This window comes from Panthera tigris, chromosome A3, assembly GCF_018350195.1.
Source record: "Panthera tigris isolate Pti1 chromosome A3, P.tigris_Pti1_mat1.1, whole genome shotgun sequence".
Taxonomy (NCBI): domain Eukaryota; kingdom Metazoa; phylum Chordata; class Mammalia; order Carnivora; family Felidae; genus Panthera; species Panthera tigris.
In genome coordinates this window covers 85,995,301-86,016,476 of record NC_056662.1, presented here as the reverse complement: position 1 = coordinate 86,016,476, position 21,176 = coordinate 85,995,301, and the positions used below count along the sequence as shown (strand labels likewise).

At 40.8% G+C, this 21,176-nt stretch overlaps 1 protein-coding gene across 20 annotated transcripts in view; it reads left to right on the top strand.

Annotated features, from left to right (window-relative positions):
- AAK1 (AP2 associated kinase 1) overlaps positions 1-21,176 on the top strand; it is a 168,656-nt gene that overhangs the window by 81,485 nt on the left and 65,995 nt on the right. For all 20 annotated transcript variants that reach the window (XM_042981620.1, XM_042981618.1, XM_042981619.1 and 17 more), the window contains 2 exons: positions 12,648-12,756; positions 14,573-14,715. In XM_042981620.1, coding sequence (XP_042837554.1) covers positions 12,648-12,756; positions 14,573-14,715 — 252 coding nt within the window. The remainder of the gene's footprint in view (positions 1-12,647; positions 12,757-14,572; positions 14,716-21,176) is intronic.

Below are 21,176 nucleotides of genomic sequence, written 5' to 3'. Positions count from 1 at the left end.
ACATGTAAGAAAACACTATTCTTGCAGAATCTTCTTGTGGACTAGGATTACTATCCCTTTTCTATATAACTCTCTTTCCATTGGAATTAACGATCTTTTTCAATTTTTTTGTCTGTCTTCTCTGTGTACTTTTCAGCAGTTTAACCCCAAACTCTCTCTAGGTTGTCGAAATCATTTTTTTTTAATACTTTTATATGCATTTATGTGCTCTGCCCATTTTATCTTCTTGAAGAAATCTGTCTTCTAACTCCATGAAATCTGAATTGGTTGCTCTCTAGGCCTGAGTTACAGTCTTGTCTTGGAATGTCTTAGTCATTCCCTTTGCCTCACTTTTTTGTTAGATTTCCTGACTCGTTTTTTGTTTTACTTCCTCATTGTGGTGGAGCTTATCCTGTGGTAGCTTCCTTATGCATGGTAGGTAAAGTTTTGAGACCTTCGAGGTCTAGAAGTGTCTTTATTTTATGCTCACACATGTGAAATCTTATTTAAAAAAAATATATATTTTTTACGTTTATTTATTTTTGATAGAGAGAGACAGAGCACAAGTGGGGGAGGGGCAGAGAGAGAAGGAGACAAAGAATTGGAAGCAGGCTCTAGGCTCCGAGCTGTCAGCACAGAGCCCGACGCGGGGCTCGAACCCACAAACTGCGAGATCATGACCTGAGCCGAAGTCGGACGCCCAACTGACTGAGCCACCCCAGGCATCCCATGTGAAATCTTATTTAAAAAAAAAAAAAAATTCTGGCTTAGAAATCATTTCATTTAGATATTTCTTGGAAGCATTACTGTACCATATTTTAGCTTTCATTGTTGTACATAGGAAGTCTTGAGCCATTCTAATATTTGGCCCTTTAGGTGTGACCCTAGAAATTTTTCCCTAGAAATTTATCAATTTCCCTTTTGTTTACAGTGTTCTGAAATATCTTGATGACATACCTTGCTGTATACACTTTTTATTTATTAATAAATGGTGTTCCCATGTAATCCAGAGACTCCCATCCTTGCACTGTGAGGAATTTTAGTTTGTCTCATTTGGTGATTTCCTTTTCTGTCTTCCTTTTGCCTGAAATTGCTGTTATTCAGATGTTGGTTCTTGCTGAATTGATTTTCTAATTTTCTTATTTTCTCCCTTTTATTTTTCATTTCTTTGTTTTCTTTTTTCCCCCCTCTACATTCTGGTGATTTCCTCAGCTTTACAGCCATGCCGTTGAATTTATTTATCAGGCTTTAAAATGTTTAAGACCTTTGTGTTTGTTTTTGTTTTGTTTTATGTTTAATTTTGGTGAAGTGCAGTTTATCATTTCTCCTTTTTGTGGAACATGTTTTTGGTGTCATTTCTAAGAACTCTGCCTACACCTTGCTTCTGAAGATTTTTGTCCTGTTTTTTTCCTAAAAGTTTTATAGTTTTACATTTTACATTTAAGTCTGTGATTCATTTTGAATAAATTTTTATGGCAGGTATGAGACTTAGGTTGAGGTTCATTTTTTTTGCCTATGGGTCTCCATTTGCTCTAGCACCCTTTGTTGAAAGGCTATCTTTACGGGGCGCCTGGGTGGCTCAGTCGGTTAAGCGTCCGACTTCAGCTCAGGTCACGATCTCGCGGTCCACGAGTTCGAGCCTCGCGTCGGGCTCTGGTCTGATGGCTCAGAGCCTGGAGCTTGCTTCAGATTCTGTGTCTCCCTCTCTCTCTGCCCCTCCCCCGTTCATGCTGTGTCTCTCTCTGTCTCAAAAATAAATAAACGTTAAAAAAAAGTTTTTTTAAAAAAGAAAGGCTATCTTTCCTCCATTGAATATGTTTGTCAGAACTCAGTTGGGCATATTTGTGAGGGTCCATCTCCAGACCCTTCTTTATGCTGTTCCATTAATCTATATGTCTGTCCCTCCACCAGTACCACACAACCTTCATTACTGTAGCTTTATAATAAGTCTTGAAATCAGACTGATTCCACCTACTTCTTTTTTTTCTTTCTAAAATTGTTTTACCTATTCTAGTTCTTTTGCCTTTTCATATAAATTTTAGAATAATCTTTATCTACAGAATATCTGGCAAGTTTTTGATAGGAAATCCATTAAACCTTTTTATGAACTTGGGGAGAATTGACATCTTTTCTGTGTAGTTTTCCAATAAATGAACATGGTGCATCTCTCCACTTATTTGCATCTTTGATTTTTTTTTTCATCAGTGTTATGTAGGATTTGTACATGTTCTTAGATTTATACATAGGTTTTCTTTGTTTTGTTTTGAATGATTATAAATGGTATTGGATTTTTCATTTTGGTGTCCCTGTGTTTGTTACTAGTATGTAGAAAACCAATTGATCATTCTGTGTTTATCTTATATCCTTTAACCTTGCTGAACTTGTTTACTACTTCTTGAATTTTTTTCTAGATTACTTAGGATTTTCTATATAGACCATTGTGTCATCTGCAAAGAGAGGCAGTTTTATTTCTTCCTTTCTAATCTGCATCCTTTTAATTTCCTTTTCTAGCCTTAATTGCATTGGCTAGAATTTGCAGTACTATGCTGAGTAACAATGGTGAGTGGACATCCTTGTCTTCTTCCCAAGTCTTAGGAGGAAAGAAGACTTTCACCATTAAGCATATGGTTAGCTGTAGTTTTTAAAATTTTTTCTTTATTTTATTTTTTTATTTTTAAAGTTTATTTATTTTGAGAGAGTTAGAGACAGCATGAGTGGGGGAGAGGCAGAGAGAGAGAGAGGGAGAATCCCAAGCAGGCTCCATACTGCCAGCACAGAGCCCGATGGGGGACTTGAACTCACAAAACTGCAAGATCATGACCTGAGCTGAAACTAAGAGTCGGACACTTAACCAACTGAGCCATTCAGACATGCCTAAAATTTTTTCTTTAATATTTATTTATTTTAAGAGAGAGAGAGAGAGAGAGAAAGAGCGCCTGGGGGAAGGGCAGAAAGAGAGGGACAAAAAGAGCATCCCAAGCAGGCTCCAAGCTGTCAGCACAGAGCCTGATGCAAGGATCAAACCCATGAACCATAAGATCATGGCCTGACCTGAAATCATGACCTCAACCAACTGAGCCACTCAGGTGCCCCTGTAGTTTTTAAAAATACATTAAAAAAAATAAATTTGAGGAAGTTTCCCTCTATTCCTATTTTTCTAAGAGTTTTTTTTTTTTTTTTTTTTTTACCATGAATGGGAGTTGAAATTTGTTAAATATTTTTTCTGCATTGATTGATATGCTCATGATTTTTCTTATTTAGCTTTAATATAGGGCATTGTATTGACTGATTTTCAAATATTAAATCAGCCTTACATCCCTGCAATAATCCCCGCTTGGTCATGGCCTATAATTATTTTTATTATGTTTTTGAATTCTATTTGTGAATATTTTGGTTAGGATTTTTACATCTATAATCATGAGGGATAGTGGCATGCAGATTTTTGGTTTTATTCAGCTTTTTATGGTTTTGGTATTAGGGTAATTCTGGATTTATAACATGAGTTAGGAAGTGTACCCTTCTCTTCTGTTTTGTGGAAGAGAGATTTTGTAGAATTGGTGTTTATTCTTCCTTAAGCATTTGTTGGAATTCTCCAGTGAAACCATCTGGGCCTGGGGATTTCTTTTTTGGGAGTTATTAAGTTACAAATTCAGTTTCCTTAATAGTTATAAGGCCATTCACAAATGTCCATCAACTAATGAATGGATAAAGAAGATGCGGTATATATATGCAATGGAATACTACTCAGCGATGAAAAAAAAAATAAAATTTTGCCATTTGCAACAATGTGGATGGAACTGGAGGGTACTATGCTAAATGAAATAAACCAGTCAGAGAAAGACAGATATATGTTTTCACTCATATGTGTAATTTGAGAAACCTGACAGAGGGCCATAGGGGAAGGGAAGGAAAAATAAGTTATATACAGAGAGGGAGGCAAACCATAAGTTACTCTTAAATACAGAGAATAAACTGATGGTTGATGGGGGTTGGGAGTTACGGGGGGTGGGGAAAAATGGGTGATGGGCACTGAAGAGGGCAGTTGTTGGGATAAGCACTGGGTGTTGTATATAAGTGAAGAATCATAGGAATCTACTCCTGAAGCCAAGAGCACCCTGTATGTTAGCTAACTTGACAATAAATTATAAAAACAAAAATAAAAACAAAAAAAAACAGTTATGGGGCTATTCAGATTATCCATTTTATATTGGGTAAATTGTGATAGCTTGTATTTTTGAGGAATTGGTCCATTTCATTTAAGTCAAATGTATGCATGTAGAGTTAGTTGTTAGTGATATTCTTGTATTATCTGTTGATGTGTGCCACGTCTATGGCAATATCCCCTGATTCATTCCTGTTAGATAACTTATATCTTGTATTTCTTTTTTTATTGGTATTGCTAGAGATTTGCCAGTTGATGTTTTCAAAGGACCATCTCTTTGTTTTATTGATTTCTCTATTTTTTCATTTTTTACTTCATTGATTTTTATTCTTATATTTATTATTTCTCTCTTTTTGCTCTGGGTTGATTTATCTATTTATTTATTTATTTATTTATTTATTTATTTATTTAATGTTTATTTAGTTTTGAGAGAGAAAGAGAGAGACAGAGCGTAAGTGAGGGTGGGGCAGAGAGAGAGGGAGGTACAGATCTGAAGCAGGCACCAGGCTCTGAGCTGTCAGTGCAGAGTTGAACACTGGGCTTGAGCTCATGAACCACGAGATCATGACCTGAGCCAAAGTCGGATGCTTAACCAGCTGAGCCACCCAGGTGCCCTAGGTTTATTTTGTTCTTCTTTTCCTAGATACTTGAGGTGGGAGTTGACACACTGACATATCATTATCACCTAGAGTCTATAGTTTATATTAAGGTTTACTCTTGGTATTGTACATTGAGTTTGGAATTGTATTAGGGGTTTGACAAATGTATAGCATGTATCTACCATTATAGTATCATATGGGACAGTTTCACTGCTCTAGACATCCCCTGTGCTCTGCCTGTTTATTCCACCAAATCTCCCAACACCCAATAACCATTGATTTTTATTTTATTGCCCTATTAGTTTTGCCTTTTTCAGAACATCGTATAGTTGGAATTATTCATTGTGTAACCTTAACAGATTGGCTTCTTTCACTTAATACGCATTTTAGGTTCTTCCATGTCTTTTCATGGTTTGATAGCTCATTTCTTTGTAGAGCAGAATGATATTCCATTGTATGGATATTTCACAGTTCATCCATTGGTCTGTTGAAGAACATCTTGGTTGCTTCCAAGTGTTAGCAATTGTGAATAAAGCTGTCATAAACATCTGTGTGCAGATTTTGTGTGGGTATAAATTTTCAACTCATTTGGATATATTTCATAGATTATCAACTAAGGAATTATTATTTCAATTTTGAAGATCTTTCTGTTTGTAAGCCAATATTTAAATTTTATTTTATTTTAATTTTACTCTGACTTTTTTTTTTTAATGTTTATTTTTGAGACAGAGAGAGACAGAGCATGAATGGGGGAGGCAGAGAGAGAGGGAGACACAGAATGGGAAGCAGGCTCCAGGCTCTGAGCCATCAGCCCAGAGCCTGACGCGGGGCTCAAACTCACGAACCACGAGATCGTGACCTGAGCTGAAGTCAGACGCTCAACCGACTGAGCCACCCAGGCGCCCCATTACTCTGACTTTTAAAAATATATTTTTTTTATTGTGGTCAAAACCATACAACTTAAAATTTACCATCTTAACCGTTTTTTAAAATATTTATGTATTTTGAGAGCGCGAGAGAGCGAGCATGGGTGCGTGAGTGCAGGGGGAGGATCAGAGAGAGAGGAGAGAGAGAATCCCAAGCAGGCTCTGCACTGATGCGGGGCTCTGTCAAATTGTATGACCTAAGCCAAAATTCTGAGTTGGACGCTTACCTGACTGAGCCCCCCAGGTGCCCAGCAACTTAACCATTTTTAAGTGTATAGTTTTAACTGTTGGCACAGTGTTATGCAGCAGATCTGAAGAACTTATTTATCTAGTATAACTGAAGCTTTATACCATTGAATAGCAATTCCCCGTTTCTCCTCCTGCCCCAGCTCCTGACAACTACCATTCTAGTCTCAGCTTCTATGAGTTCAGCTGTTTATATACTTCATGTAAGTGGAATCATACAGTATTTGTCCTTCTATGACTGGCTTATTTCACTTACTGTAATATTCTCGAGGTTCATCCGTATTGTAGAAATGACAAGATTTCTTTCTCTTTTAAGATTGAGTCATATTCCACTATATGTATATGCCACATTTTCTTTAGCCGTTTATCCATCGATGGACATTTAGGCTACTTCTGCCCCTTGGTTAGTATGAATAATGTAATGAACGTGGGTGTGCAAATATCTCTTCGAGATCCTGTTTTTAATTCTTTTGGATTTACACCAAGAAGTGGGATTGCTGGGTAATATGGTAATTCTGTGTTTAATTTTCTGTTTTTCATAGTGGCTATTCCCACCAACAGTGCCACAAGGATTCTAATATCTCCACATTCTTGCCAGCACTTGTTATTTTTTGTTTGTTTAATGATGGCATCCTAATAGGCATGAAATGTTCTCTCCTTGTGATTTTGATTTGCATTTTCCTGATGCTTAGTGATGTTGAGCATCTTTTCCTATACTTGTTAGCCATTTTTTGGTAAAACTTTTAAATATTTATTCTAATCAATGTTATATCTAATATAGATATTAGATATATGTGTTATATGTAATATGTACTTATGTATGTTTTTTATATATTAATGTTTTATACATATACCGTGTGTTTGTGCGAAGACAGAAGTCTAGGCTCTGCACTTGGCTTTTGCTGGCACATTGTGGGGAGGGGCTGCAGTTTTTTCTGTGGTTTTGGCTGGAGTAGAGTAGTTAGTGGCTGTATGTTTCTGTCTTGCCGGCTGCCCCCTTCCTGGGTTTGGCTAGAGAGAGCAGGCTTTTACTGGGGCTTTTTTTTATCTACGCCCATTAATGTTTTAGTTAGCCGGCTTCTTCAGTTTCTAGTCTGGGATGTATGGGACAAGAAGATAACACAGAGAGCTCACCATCATCTCATTCCTTGGGTTCCAAAGTTTCTAGTCTGTCTGCTTTCTGTCCACATTTCAGACCCTTTTTGTTATGCTTTTTAAAATGTATACTAGTGTCCAGAGTGTTTAGTTGTTCTTAGAAGGAAGAATAGGCGAAAATACGTCTCCATTTTCCCGGAAATGGAAGTCTTCAGTTTATGCTTTTTAAAAAACAAATTCATTACAACATTTAGTAAGGCTTTAGAAGGAAGCAGAGATTAAAGCAAGTATTCAACTTACTTACAGTTTTTTTCCTACCATTTTTAATCAAAAGCCCCGCATGATGTCTTTAACCCTCTAGGCTCAGACTTCTGTGCAATGTAGGCCATACCCTAGCCCTTCCTCTCTCAAATGGTGTCAGGATTGTGAAAGGAGGTGGAAGGGATAATGTGCTTTATAACATGCTAAGCTTATGTGTTAGTGATCAAAGAAGCAGAGTCCTCTCTGCACTTACCCCAGAGTAAGGATATATACCCACATCTCACCCAAACTCAAGAATGATCAGTGGTTCACTAGAGACATTTAATTTTGACAAATGCTATGTGCCATTTACCAGAGTGTGGTATGAGTCTTTGGGTACATCTGGGATATGTGCCCTGATGAAACCAAAAGGATTTTGGTTTCTGATGAACAGTTGGAAGTTGGGTTTTGGGCTTCAGGTTCCTTTGCCTAAAGGCAGGAAAAGATTAATTATCTTCAGACTTAAAGGGATAAGATCTCTAGCTCAAGATGGATCAAGTGCTGTTCTGTGTTCACATCTCCTGGCCCAGACGGATTACATCTGCAGCGAGCTTGATAGTGAGGACACTGAGGTGCCACCAGTCATGTTTGCAGACCTTCTTTCAACAGAAGAGATATCAGAAGATTTGAGGCAGGAAAATGTTTCCATATTCCTAAAAGGGAGAAAGGCAGAATGAGTACAGTAGGGACATTGAGATAGATGGGGGACAAGAATCTGGAACGTATAAAAGATGCTTTGATGCTATTTTTTGTGTAGGAAAAGGTGTGTGTGTGTGTGTGTGTGTGTGTGTGTGTGTGTGTGTGTGTCTGTGTCTGTGTGTGTGTCTGTGTGTGTGTGTGTGTGTCTGTGTACATACATAATACATACTGTTTGGATTTGCCTGAACAAAACACTGAAAAGATGAGGGAGAAGGAAAGATAGAGAGAGAGAGGGAAGGTAAAAGGGAGGAAGGGAGGATTCCTTATAGGGGATGAGTATTGGAGTAGAAAATAATTTCCTACTATATATTTCTTTCTTTTTGAATGTTAATGTATTACTTATTTAAAATAATTTTTTAATGTTTATTTATTTTTGAGAGAGAGAGAGAGAGAGAGAGAGAGACAGCATGAGGAGGGTGGGAGGGTCAGAGAGGGAGACACAGAATTTAAAGCAGGCTCCAGGCTCTGAGCTGTCAGCACAGAGCCTGATGCAGGGCTCGAACCCACGAATCATGAGATCATGACCTGAGCCGAAGTCAGAGGCCCAACCGACTGAGCCACCCAGGCGCCCCAATATATTTTATTTTTAAAATAAAATAAAATTTTAAGTTATTTTGTAGTCACTTGGGTAAATAAGCAGGGATCCAAAGAGCCCTCAGGTTGGATAAGAGCAGCCATGTCATATCAACATCATGGTGTCTCTGGGAAGGTTTCTGGATAGGAAGCTCAGGATTGTGCACTAGGTCCCGTGTCTGTGGATCATATCATTTGGGTAAGGACACTCACCAGAGATCTGTGAACAAGTTGGAGAGTTTAGGCTGGATGCCAGGAATAATAGCTACTGTGTATAATGATTTCTGACCAGTGATTTGATATTAATCTTAGAAACTTTCTAAGAAAAAAGCCCTGCAGCTTACCATTAGCTTTATGTTATTTTACATTTAATAAAGAACTTAATTAAAGAGATAGAAGACATACTTATCAATTATGTACCTAATACAAAGTTGGAAGATATAACAACTACACTGGGTAGTAGAATCAGGGTCTAAAACAATCCTTACCAATTGAAGCAATGGAGTGATTCTAATGAGATGAAATAACAAGGCAAGGTCATACACTTGGATTTTTATTTTATTTTAACAACTTTACAAGCATAGTTCTGGGAAGGTGGAGATTTAAAGCAGCGTAAGTGGAAAAAGACTCAAGTATTTTAGTGGTCAGTTAACTCAGTATGAATATGTAGTGTAATGTGGCTGCCAAAAGAAAAAGAATACCATTTTTAGCTACATTAATAAAATTAATAGTAGGTGATAGTACTCGTCTACTCTGCAGGAGTCCAACGACACCTGGAGTATTAACTGGGGCCATGCTTATAAAAAGGATATAGACAAAGCAAAGCATTTACATGGGAGCAGCCAAAATGGTGATGCAACTAAAAAACGTGTCATTGAAAGTGGGTATATTTAACCCATTTTGGCTACGTCATATTCCATTCTATGTATATATAACATTTTGTATATCCTAATGGACATTGGGGTTGTTTCTGCTTTTTGGTATTATGAATAATGCTGCTAAGGACATTTGTGTTCAAATTTTTGTGTGAATATGATATTTCATTTCCCTTGGGTATATACACAGAAGTGAAATTGTTGGGTCAAGTGGTAACTCTCCTCTTTGAGAAAATGCCAAACCATTTTCCACAGAAGCTGCACTATTTTATATTCTATCAGCAATGTATGAAGGTCCCAATCTCCACATCCTTGCCAACATTTTTTATTATTTCTGTTTTTAATTATAGTCATCCTTGTGGTTGTAGAGTGATATCTCATTATGGTTTTGATTTGTGTTTTCCAAGTGATTAATGGCGTTGAGCATCTTTTCATGTGCCTATCAGCCATTTGTATATGCTCTTTGGAGAAATTTACATTCAGATCCTTTACCAGTTTTTACATTGTGTTGCCTTTTTATTGTTGAGCTTTAAGGCTTCTTTATAGTCTGGATACTGGATCCTTATCATGTGTATGATTTGCACATATTTCTTTTCCCATTCTTTATGTGTGTGTGTGTGTGTGTGTGTGTGTGTATGTGTGTATTATATATATGTATGTATATCATATATGTATATATTACACATATATGTATATATGTGTATATATTACACATATATGTATGTATGTATATATACATACATTATATATATGAAGTTTATTTATTTATTTTGAGAGAGAAAGAGCATGAGTGAGCCAGGGAGGGGCAGAGAGAGAGGGACAGCGAGAATCTGTCAGTGCAGAGCCTGATGCAGGACTCAACTCTGCAAACCATGAGATCATGACTTGAGCCCAAATCAGGAGTCAGATGCTTTACTGACTGAGCCTCCCAGGAACTCCCTATATAACGTTAGTTTAAAAATAAGGTTTAAAATAACAACTCAAACTCCTTAGACTTATCACTGATTAAATTGTAAAATATAAACTGATCCGATCTGTAATTTAACTGAACATTTCCCACTCCCCTAAAAATCAGGTTTTGACTTAGATTCATCATATAGACTTTTATCTCAATACCACAAATAATAATTGTAGCCAAGGGCATCAAGGTATCTTCCCTATATCCTGTCTTTTCCTGAGGCCTTGAGCTCCAATACCATGTGGGTTCCATCCCATACCTCTATGTCCATTTCTGTTCTCCAAGCCTAGGACCGGGCTTGTAATGAAAGTCGGGGAATCTTGGACCTCCTCTGGCCTATTAATATGGAGAACTGAGCAGTGTACCCCCTGTGTGAGTCAGTCTTACTTTGCGGTAAGATTTTTCTCCTGACCTTTTCTGCATTTCACATCCATTCAAATTGATCTTCTCCATCAGTTACAGACTAGTGAGGTTTTACTGTAAAATCTGAGATGCTGCTGTATCATCAAGTCGTTAAAAGTGAGTTCCATCGTCTCTCTCCAAAGAGGAGATCTTTTCTGCTTGGGCATATCTCAGGAACTCTGCAGAAGACAAATGAACAGGAATTTGGGCTTGAACTGATCAGCAGACAGCTTGGCAACTGTTCTAGGATGCCATCTGCAGATGTTAATTATCCAGTTTGGGTCTTCTAATAGCTCTTGACCTCCTCTTGGCTCTACCAAATGCTTTTTTTCCTTCCTGATTTTTTATTATTCCTCTTGGGGTGAGACAAATCAGAGGTAACACTGCTGATTCTTTTTCAAACAGTTAAATGTAGATGAATTACTAATGTGGAAACATTAGTTTTTCATTCGTCTTGTGAACATTTGGAGAACATGATCTTCTGCTCTATTTTGGCTTCAAAAACTTCTCTCCAGTTCTTCCTACTTCCCAGACTGTGTAAACGAAATCAAGTTTTTGAAGAGTTGGTGATGAGACTGAAAAGCAGCGGGAAGAACAGGCCTTGTGACATGAACCCTAAAGTCATTTTCTGTTGTGGAGGAACTTGAAGAAGAGAGACCGCTTTTCTGCTTCATCATCTCCCTTGTCTGTTATCCAAAGTAGTTGCTCGAAGCCTTTTATTTCTCTCATCAAGCTTCTTTCTCATTCCCTTACACTGCAAACATGGTCTTGCTCTCTACCAAAAACAGAACAATAGATCGGAACTCAATGAAATTCCCTTGTCTCCAGCTGTAAACCAGTATGCATATCCATCTTTGTTTCCTTCCTGCTCTTCTTTCTAAGACCAGTCCCTTTAACAGTGCTCTCAGTCCCTGCCCCTTCTTCCTGCAGGACTTGTTTCCAGCAGTTATCCTTTGTCCTCTCCTATATGCTAAAGGTTTCTGCTCCTGGCTGCTTCCACTCTCCCAGGCTCACTTCTCTCCCATCCTAAGAATTTCTTCTCTCCATGCTGTTCCTCTCTGAAGCACGAGATGTTCTAGAGGACTGATTTGTAGTCACCAGCTCTATGTACTCAACTCTTTGCAAGTCCATTTCTGCTCTCCTCACCACCCCCATCCCATCCCTTCTCTGAAACTGTTCTCTCATAGGGCTCCAGTGACTTTCCACTGTTAGTTCCAGTGTCACATTTCTGTTTTTGTCTACCTTTCTGAGGCAACAGTCATTCTTACTCCTTCACTCAGTGGAAAGTTCTAATGAGTTTTAACTTTGATGCTCAGAGTTCAGGTATATTCATTTGATACTATGAGATTTCTTCTTGTCTTGGTATATAATTTCAAATTAAAAGAGACTTTATTTATCACTCTAAGCAGCCAAATCTCTGGTTAGTGTGGTGGTAGTTACCGTTTTTATGGTCTAAACTGCCATGTTTGTATGGTGACGCATAGAACCACTTCTTTTTCCACTCCCCTCTTCCCGAATTTTTTTTTAAATGTTTTTATTTATTTTTAAGACACAGAGAGACAGAGCATGAGCAGGGGAGGGGCAGAGAGAGAGGGAGACACAGAATCTGAAGCAGGCTCCAGGCTCTGAGCTGTCAGCACAGAGCCTGACGCGGGGCTCGAACTCACGGACTGTGAGATCATGACCTGAGCCGAAGTTGGACGCTTAACCGACTGAACCACCCAGGCTCCCCCTCTTTGTATTTAAATTATCTGTGCTAATGGAACTGACTGGCTCATTTTGTCTGTATTGGTATCTGTAACTAATACTATATTTCTCTACTCTTCTTTACAGAGAGACCTGTCGGGGCACAAGAACATTGTGGGCTACATTGACTCCAGTATCAACAACGTGAGCAGTGGTGATGTATGGGAAGTGCTCATTCTGATGGACTTCTGTAGGGGTGAGTATATGTCCCATACCTTAAGCTCCCATTGCTCTGGAACTTTATTGTCAAGGGCATGGGGTCATTTCAGTTAATGTGCACTGTGCCCTAATGTATGCTGTTGTGATTTTAAAGATGTGGAAACTGTGAGGCTAAAAGATACAGAGCATGCTGTCACGTCTTGGTTATTCTTATGGTGGCAAACAATTTGAAATGGTGGATAATACAAAACTCCCTTTTTGTTAGATTTAGGAAGGTTTGGTGCTTGTGTATGAATGAGAAAGGATGAGGGGGAGAATGAATGTGTTATTTGTGATGCTTTAAAACAAGTGATGAAGGCACATAATAAAGACCCAACTCCAGATGGACTGAAGAAACGATTCAGCCTCTCAACTCCCTCCCTCCTGTGTTCTCTTCTCCACCCACACCACCTTGTGTTGGGGAGGGGGTGGGTGGGAAATAATCCTTTTCGTCTAATGGAAATGACCTTTCCTCTCCTTGCTTGCAAGCTGTAATTGCCAGTAAGGCTCCATTCAAACGATGCCGCTGTTACCAGTAGAGTTAAGTAGTTGAAAGCTTGGAGTTTCAAGCCACATTTATCTCCGGAAATCCAGACTGTAGCATGAATTGATTCAGATTTGACTGCGTTTCAAACAGCCAGCCTGGAGGTTTGACTTTTTTTTGGCTTAAGCAGCTGCCACTTATAGGCTTGGGTCACTGTCTCCTGTTTGGTGCCCTGTTTTATAATCATCCTTACTTCCACTGACATTTTCCTTGCCTTTAAAGATACTGTCCGTAAGTTAAATATGTTGTTAACCCTCAAAATGTGATGTTAACCAATAATTTTATCCTGTCTTGTAAGAACTCTTAAGCTGATTTTATAAAATACTACCAAATTTGAACTTGACAGTTTGTTTCGTCCTGTCCATTCCCTTTTGGGTGTTAAAATATTTAGAGACGTGACAGTTTGTTTCGTCCTGTCCATTCCCTTTTGGGTGTTAAAATATTTAGAGACGTGGCAGTAGGAGCATCCAGGGATCTGGATAATTTTGTAAGTGAGGTCATCAATCTTACTGTCCTGGAGAATAAATGTTGGGGTAGCATTTCTACATTCTTGGCAGCAAGTAGTTAGTGAAGCCAGAGATACCACGCCGTTCCTAAAGCACAGGCTAAAAAGCTGTCTTCTGGGGCGCCTGGGTGGCTCGGTCGGTTAAGCGTCCCATTTTGGCTCAGGTCATGATCTCGCGGTCCGTGAGTTCGAGCCCCGCGTCGGGCTCCATGCTGACAGCTCAGAGCCTGGAGCCTGTTTCCGATTCTGTGTCTCCCTCTCTCTCTGCCCCTCCCCTGTTCATGCTCTATCTCTCTCTGTCTCAAAAATAAATAAACATTAAAAAAAAAAAATTTTTTTTTTTAATAAAAAAAATAAATAAAAAGCTGTCTTCTTCTTGCTCTTGGAGTCTATTGTGTAGTCTGATTCCTACTAAAAGATATGACAGGTTGAACCTTGGGGCCTCATCTCGTACAAATGGGGACAGTAGACCCAAGTGGTTATAGCAGGACCATATTGTCGCTTCTACTAATCTTGAAGATGTAATGAAGGCAGCTCACGTCTGGAGTGCTTTATAAAATAGATTGTTTTTGATGCGTTAGAAGAGGCACTGGATCGCAAGAAGACAAATATGGGCCCTGGAACCAAGACACTTGGGTGCCTCAGCCAGCAATCAGCTCTGTTACCTTGGGCCAGGTTGCTTCTCTGTGGACAGCCGTTCATTGTCTTGGGTAAGTCGTGAGTCTGAGTGTTTCTAACCTCTCCCTTGCTCTGTGTCCCCTCCAGGAGGCCAGGTGGTCAACTTGATGAATCAGCGCCTGCAGACAGGTTTTACAGAGAATGAAGTGCTCCAGATATTTTGTGACACCTGTGAAGCCGTTGCCCGCCTGCACCAGTGCAAAACTCCTATTATCCACCGTGACCTGAAGGTAACAGGCCGCACTGTTTCATGAAGTGTGTTCAGGGTATTTTCCATCTGCCCCGGGGATGGGGGAGATGCTTTGGGCATGTGAGAGAAAAGCTTAAGGCATGGAAACCTTACATGTCTTACATTCTGCCTGGGGAGAGAAAATAGAAATTAAAATAAAGAAAGTATAAAACAGGTATCACTTTTATTACCTAGGTAGCCTTTGGAAATTCTTTATAATCATCTACTGCCTGAATACATGCTGTTCTTGTTTTTCCTGACAGAGTCCTAGTTTTACTTTTCCAGGGTTATAGAAAATAATATGCTCGTTTAAATGGTTTGTGAGCAGTGATGCTTGGTTTTTAAAGTCTCTCTCGTATTTTGCAAAATCCATTAAGTGATTATTTAAAAATTTTGTTCTACTAATTACCATCTCCTTGTAGCCGGCCTTTCGTATTCTAGTCATTTGACAGCGTTTGTTGAATGGCATTGGCAGCCGGGTAGGATTCACTGACACGTGCCATGTACCCTACTAGACGCTTTATGCACACTCTTTGGAGGAAGATGTTCTTCTTTACATTGTATAATCAAGGAAACTCAGGTCACATGACTTGACTGAGGTCATACAACCGAGAAGGAGCAGCACCAGAATGTGAAGCTAGCTCTTCTGATTCTAAATTACAATTTCTTTTCATTATCCCTGTGTTTTGAGAAACACGCTTCATGGCTAATAACTTATATCAGCAGCCCCTGGTGTACTTGTTAAGTGCAGGCTACTGGATTCTGCACTGAATCTGTTGGGCTATAATTTTTATGGTGGTGTCAGGGAAGCCCAGGAATTCATAGCTTAATAATTGCCCTGGGTGGGTTTTGTGTGTTTTAAAGTTTGAGGAACACAAGGGGCATGCCAGCATTTCTGTTTTGAGGGATTTTTTTTTCTTTTTAGCTTTTTTTAAAAAATGGAGATATAATTCATACACCATAAAACTCACCCTTTCGAAGCATACAGTTCAGTGGCTTTTACTGTATTTACCAGGCTGTGCAACCATCACACTATCTGACTCCAGAACATTTCGTCTCCCCAAAGGAAACCGTGTGTATCCATCAGCAGTCACTCTTCACTCCCACCTCACCTCAGCCCCAGGCAAACACTAATCTGCTTTCTGTTGCCTGTTCTGTGCATTTCATACAAACGGGCTCATTCAGTAAGAGGCCTCTCGTGTCTGACGTCTTTCACCTAACGTAATGATGTTGTCAAGGCTTATCGGTGTTGCAGCGTGTAGCACCACTTCATTTCTTCTCATGGCATGATATTCACAGTGTAGATAGACTACATTTTGTTTATCTGGTCACTGATGGACATTTGAGTTGTTTTGACCTTGGATATTCCGAACGAGACTGTGAACACCTGTGTACCTGTTTCAAGTGGGCACATGTCCGTTCTCTTGAGCATCTACCTAGAGGTGGAATTGTTGGGTCGTGTGGTAACTACGGTTAACTCCCTGAGGAACTGCCAAACTGTTTTGTGGAGTGGCTGTGCTGTTTCTATGCCACCAGCAACACATGAGGGTGCCGTTTTCTCCACATCCTCACCAACCCTTACCGTCCTTTTTTATTTTAGCCATCCCGGTTAGTGAAAAGTGGTACTTACATCCCGGCGTTTCTGTAGTAAAGCAGTGAGCTTAAGGGAACATAGGTACATAACTTCAAAAGACTTACATAGCCTCCTCCAGTGTCCCTCTACCCACAGTCAGCCCTTTTTCTAGTAGGAAAGGGAGAATACATTTCAGTAAGTATTATGAGCCTAGCAGAGTACAAGTACATAATTCTGTGGAACGGGGTACAGTAACACGGTATAATACGGTTCCTACTTCCCAGATGCTTTGGTATCGGTGACAGGATATAAATGAAACAAATGAAACATTTAGATTTGAAACAGAGACAGGTGAAATACAGAACTTTGTAGAACAAAGTGATGAACAAGCAGAGTTATCAAGCTGTTTAACGTACGATCGGGTCGCGGGACCAGGTAACGGAAGTTGGGATCTTCTGGAAAAGTGGGATTTTACAGGCTTGTGGGATTTAAGTGGTCACAAAGAGGACGAAGGACATGTCAGGCAGAGAGCAGATGCTGAGGGCTACCTAGAGAAGGGGACAAGGAGGCCTTAGAGCATGCGTGTCCGTCTCCAGGCACACCTGTGACACAGCAAGTGCCTGCCAGGGCATGAAGGTGAGGGCAAAGGAAGGAGGCAGAGAGGGCCACTGAGCACCCTTGTAGAGAGTGCTGATCCCGTGTTCTCGAACAGAATCTTCCTTTATTTTAACTGGATTAAATGAGGCCTCAATGATGAATCATTTCATACCTGTAAATACAACCTACCTAATTTGCACATTCCCATCATCTCAGTGCTGCTGTGAGGCGGTTGGTTAAGTGTCGTCCAGTGATAGGAGCCTGAAGTACAGAGCTCAGGGTCCACCTGGGGACAGGAAGTAGGATGGGAGTAGGAGCCCCGGACTCTTTCTTCGCTGCCCTGAATGGTCCATGAGATATTTTAGCAGAAGAACGTGGAGCAAAGTGGAATTGGAGGAGAGGCTGCCACGCTGGTTCCCAGCTCATCCGTAGCCCTGTACCCCTTGACCCTCCTCGGTGCTCCTGAAAGTCAGCACAGCACTGGCAACACGCTGTGGGGCTCTGTAGTTGTGTTTTAATGCATGGTGAAGACCGTCAGGCCTGCTGCTGGGCTGCCGGGAGTGATTCAGAAGACTTTATTTCCATTTCTGCTCTACCTTGGAAATAGGGAATGTAAATAGGGGCCCCTGGGAGGAGGCCTCGAATGTGATTGTTCCCAAAAAGTCCTGTGGCTGTTAATTGCAGTTATTGACTCCTGGTTGTTTTGACTGAAGGTTTCCCAGACTCCCCATATCTTATACTCTGTGCCGTATAGCTGTTTTGGTTAGCAAATTAGATTGTATTGATTTCTACTAATATGTGCCCGGTGGGCAGTCAGTCCGTTTGCCTCCAGCACTGCCAGCCTCCTAAGGCCTGACCAAAAAGTCCCTGTGTACCTGTTGTTTGCCATCACGTAGTCTCGGACACTCTGAGCTTCATGTCCAGCCACTACAGTCCTAGCCGTAGCCAGAGCCTAGAAGTTCTTAATTCTCCTGTTGGCCAGAGGAGGTGCTGGTTGCTGATCTGTAGTTGCTTCTCTAAGCAGATTTACATTTGGTGAGGAGGCACCATCTTGAATAAAAGTCAGTACGACATGGAAAAGAGCATAGGCCAGGCCAGCTGCAGATCCCCTTATGGAGTCAGTGCCACCCTGGGTCTGCTTGTTCACACGCAGAACAGAGGAAAAGCCCCTCTTGCCCTGCCTGCCACGTGTGTGGTCTTTCTTTCAAATTATGTGTGGGAAATAAACTGAAAGCGGTCCCTATCCTGAAGCAGCTTATGTTATAAAAATAACCATTACCAAAGTTCTGTTCGTTATTGGAGGTCTTTCTTCAAATACGATAATTTAGCATATTAATCATTTCCCTGTTTTTGTTTAATTTTTATCTCTCTGAGGAAAGAAAGAGATCATTGCAGATCATGGGGTCATAGAGCTGGGAAGGTCACCTAAGCCAGCCCTCTCCTATTACCAATGAGGAATCCTCTGCCCAGAAAGGCTGTGACCTGCACAGCTAATTCTGTGGTCAAACTAGAACAAAGGCCAAGGGTTTTTACTCCCCATTTTGGTGTTTGTTTGTTTTTGCTCTGTTACACCATGCTGTCTGTCCAGGCACTTAAGAAGGGGTTAAGATTTAATAAGTGCATTCAGATTGAGAAAGTCACGAATGTCTCCTCTTTCATCAGAAAAGAGATTTTGATTTTGTGAAGTACAATAGGATGAAGATTCTTGTCCCATTTTTAGAATCACAAGTTTGAACACCTACATTTATCTAATCCTCCAAAATTTCTAGTGATTGAAATGCCTGAATGCCATATCTGTTTGGAATAATGTGAAGAGGAAGGGTCAGTAGGAGGTGGCTTTCCAGACCTTTTAGCTACAGCTGTAAGCAGAGTTTGGGAGTGACAGCTTTAATAACCCTCTTAAGCTGATGGGTTGGGAAATAAGGTCAGCAGCATTAAACCCTCAAAGAGCTGGAAGACTGTAGGATTGTAAGCAGTGGTCACCACCATTAGGCTTACATCCTAAGGGACTTTGCCAAAAACAGATCACTAGGAAAGTTCTCTGGAGCTTCCAGAAGATGATACACGAATGTCCAGTTGGTTGTCTCCCTTCCTTGTCCACCTTAATTCCTCTGGGCCCTGTTCTAGACCTGGCCTGAGTCGCCTCCCCTCTAGACAATTGCACCCGCCCTCGTGTTCTCCCTTCTCCTCTCTCACCATGCTAACCTTCCTAAAACACCTCTTTCCATCTGCTGAGTGTCTCCCTAGTGGCCTTCCTCAGTCTGCCCTCTGTCAGCTGCTCTGGTCCTCTCTCTTTCTCCCTTCATGGTTGCCGGTGTGAACTGCCCTCATTCCTTGATGGCATAATGCGTATCAGTGCAGCGGTGAGGGTGTAGCTTCAGCACGCAGGCAGACTGAGCCCCATCCTGCCCTACCAGCCTAGTGACCTCAGGCATGTTAGGTAACTGGGCTCCACTTTCTCATCTCTTAACTGGGGACAATAAGACTTTGTAAGAATTTGTAAGAATTTCATGAAATCCTGTAGGTAAAAGTGCCTCCTAGTGAGTGCTGCTAGCTGCTGATACTATTGTATTGCTATTGTTATTGTCATCATTCCTGCTTCTCTGCCTTTGGTTCTGTTATGAGTTTCACTCACCTAAGTCCTTCACTTCCCCAAGGCCCAGCAGTATCTGGCCTCCCCATTCACAAGGGCGCTAGCCCTTAGTATGCCCAGTCCCATGTCCTCAGTTCTCTTTGTGGCACTGGTGCCCAGCACAGTACTGTCCCAGCCAAGGTGGCCTGCTTCTGTGCCTCAGATGCCTCAGGCCTGCTCCCTCCTCTCCTCTGAGAGTGCCCTTCCCCCAGGGGGTCTGTGGCTGCCCTTCATTTGGGTCTCTGCTCACCTCATCCCAGTGACCTTTCCAACTGTGCCATTTGCACAGTATTTACCCCTTACATGTATTTAACCTGTTGCCTTTTTTTTTTTTATAACAGTTATCACCACCTGGCAATTATACTTACTCCCTTACTCTCTTCCACTAGACTCTACACGACACGAGCAGCTGAACTTGGATTTGTTCATAACTTTATCTCCAGAAGCTACTTGGCATATAGTAGGAGTTCAAATGTGTGTGTGTCTCTCTAAAATGAGTGGTAATAACTTCTTAGGTTTATATAGGGAGACTTATAGTTTGCTCTCCCATACATTCTCTTGCTTGCTTCATAACAACCATGATAGAAATAGTATTAGCTGTACTTTGCAGATGAGAAACAAGCCCAAAGAGGTTTAAAGGTTTGTCCAAGGTCAGACATCTAAATAGTCCCTGAGCTCTTCTGACCCCCAGGTCCAATGTGGTTGCCGCGCACCAGGCTCTGTGTTAAGTGTGCTGGTGGTGATGAAGGGCAGCGGCCAGCTTGATCTTGGAGGTTTCCACGGGTGTTACAAGTCACAGGGACAGACTGAGAAGGTGCAGAGGGTGTGGCCGCTGCTGAGGTGGCTGCTGCTAAGCGAGTTCAGTCTCATGATCCTCCCAGCAAACCTGCAGAGCCACCGGAGCAGGGCTTATGGTTCTTACCTGCATTAGTATTTCTTTGATATCGATAAGGCTTTCCCCTATGTTGGTATTTCTGGCTTTAGGTCCACTTTTGTACACACCTTTACTTTTTAACTGCTTTTCCTGCAAATACAGTCTTGTGCAATGTTATCTTTATGGGAAGGTTGATAACGGTATAACTGCTGAGTGCTGCCACTCTGGAGCTAACCAGAATTACAAACCGAGTTTTTTAGGTGAGGGGGATAAAAACAAGACAAAACCCCTTATGTGCCTCATCGTTATTCTGTCTTTTGTCTACTCAGTTTTCCTTCCCGCTGACCCCCTCACCCCCACCCCCACTGCCTCTGGCCCAACCCAGTGATTTTGGTCCCTGGAACTACCTCATTTGTATTTTGATGTGAACTCACTTAACAGTGTTTTAGAATGTACGATCTAGCATTAGAAGAATAGAAACTAATTTGGGAAGGGACTGAACACATATAATGGGAGATGCATGGTTTCACGTGAGACCAGGAAGGAAGATCACTGCTAATGGATACTGAATAAGGGATGGAAGGGTATCTGGTGTATGTAAAATACTTGACTGGGTATTGCAGAAGACACACAGGCATAGTGTAATTATAGACCAGAAGTTGGCAAACTTGTGCAAAGGACCAGATAGTAAATATTTTGGCTTGTCAGCCAGATAGTCTGTCACAACTACTCACCTCTGCCACTGGAGCTCAAAAGCAGCCATAGACTAGAGAATAAGTAACCAAT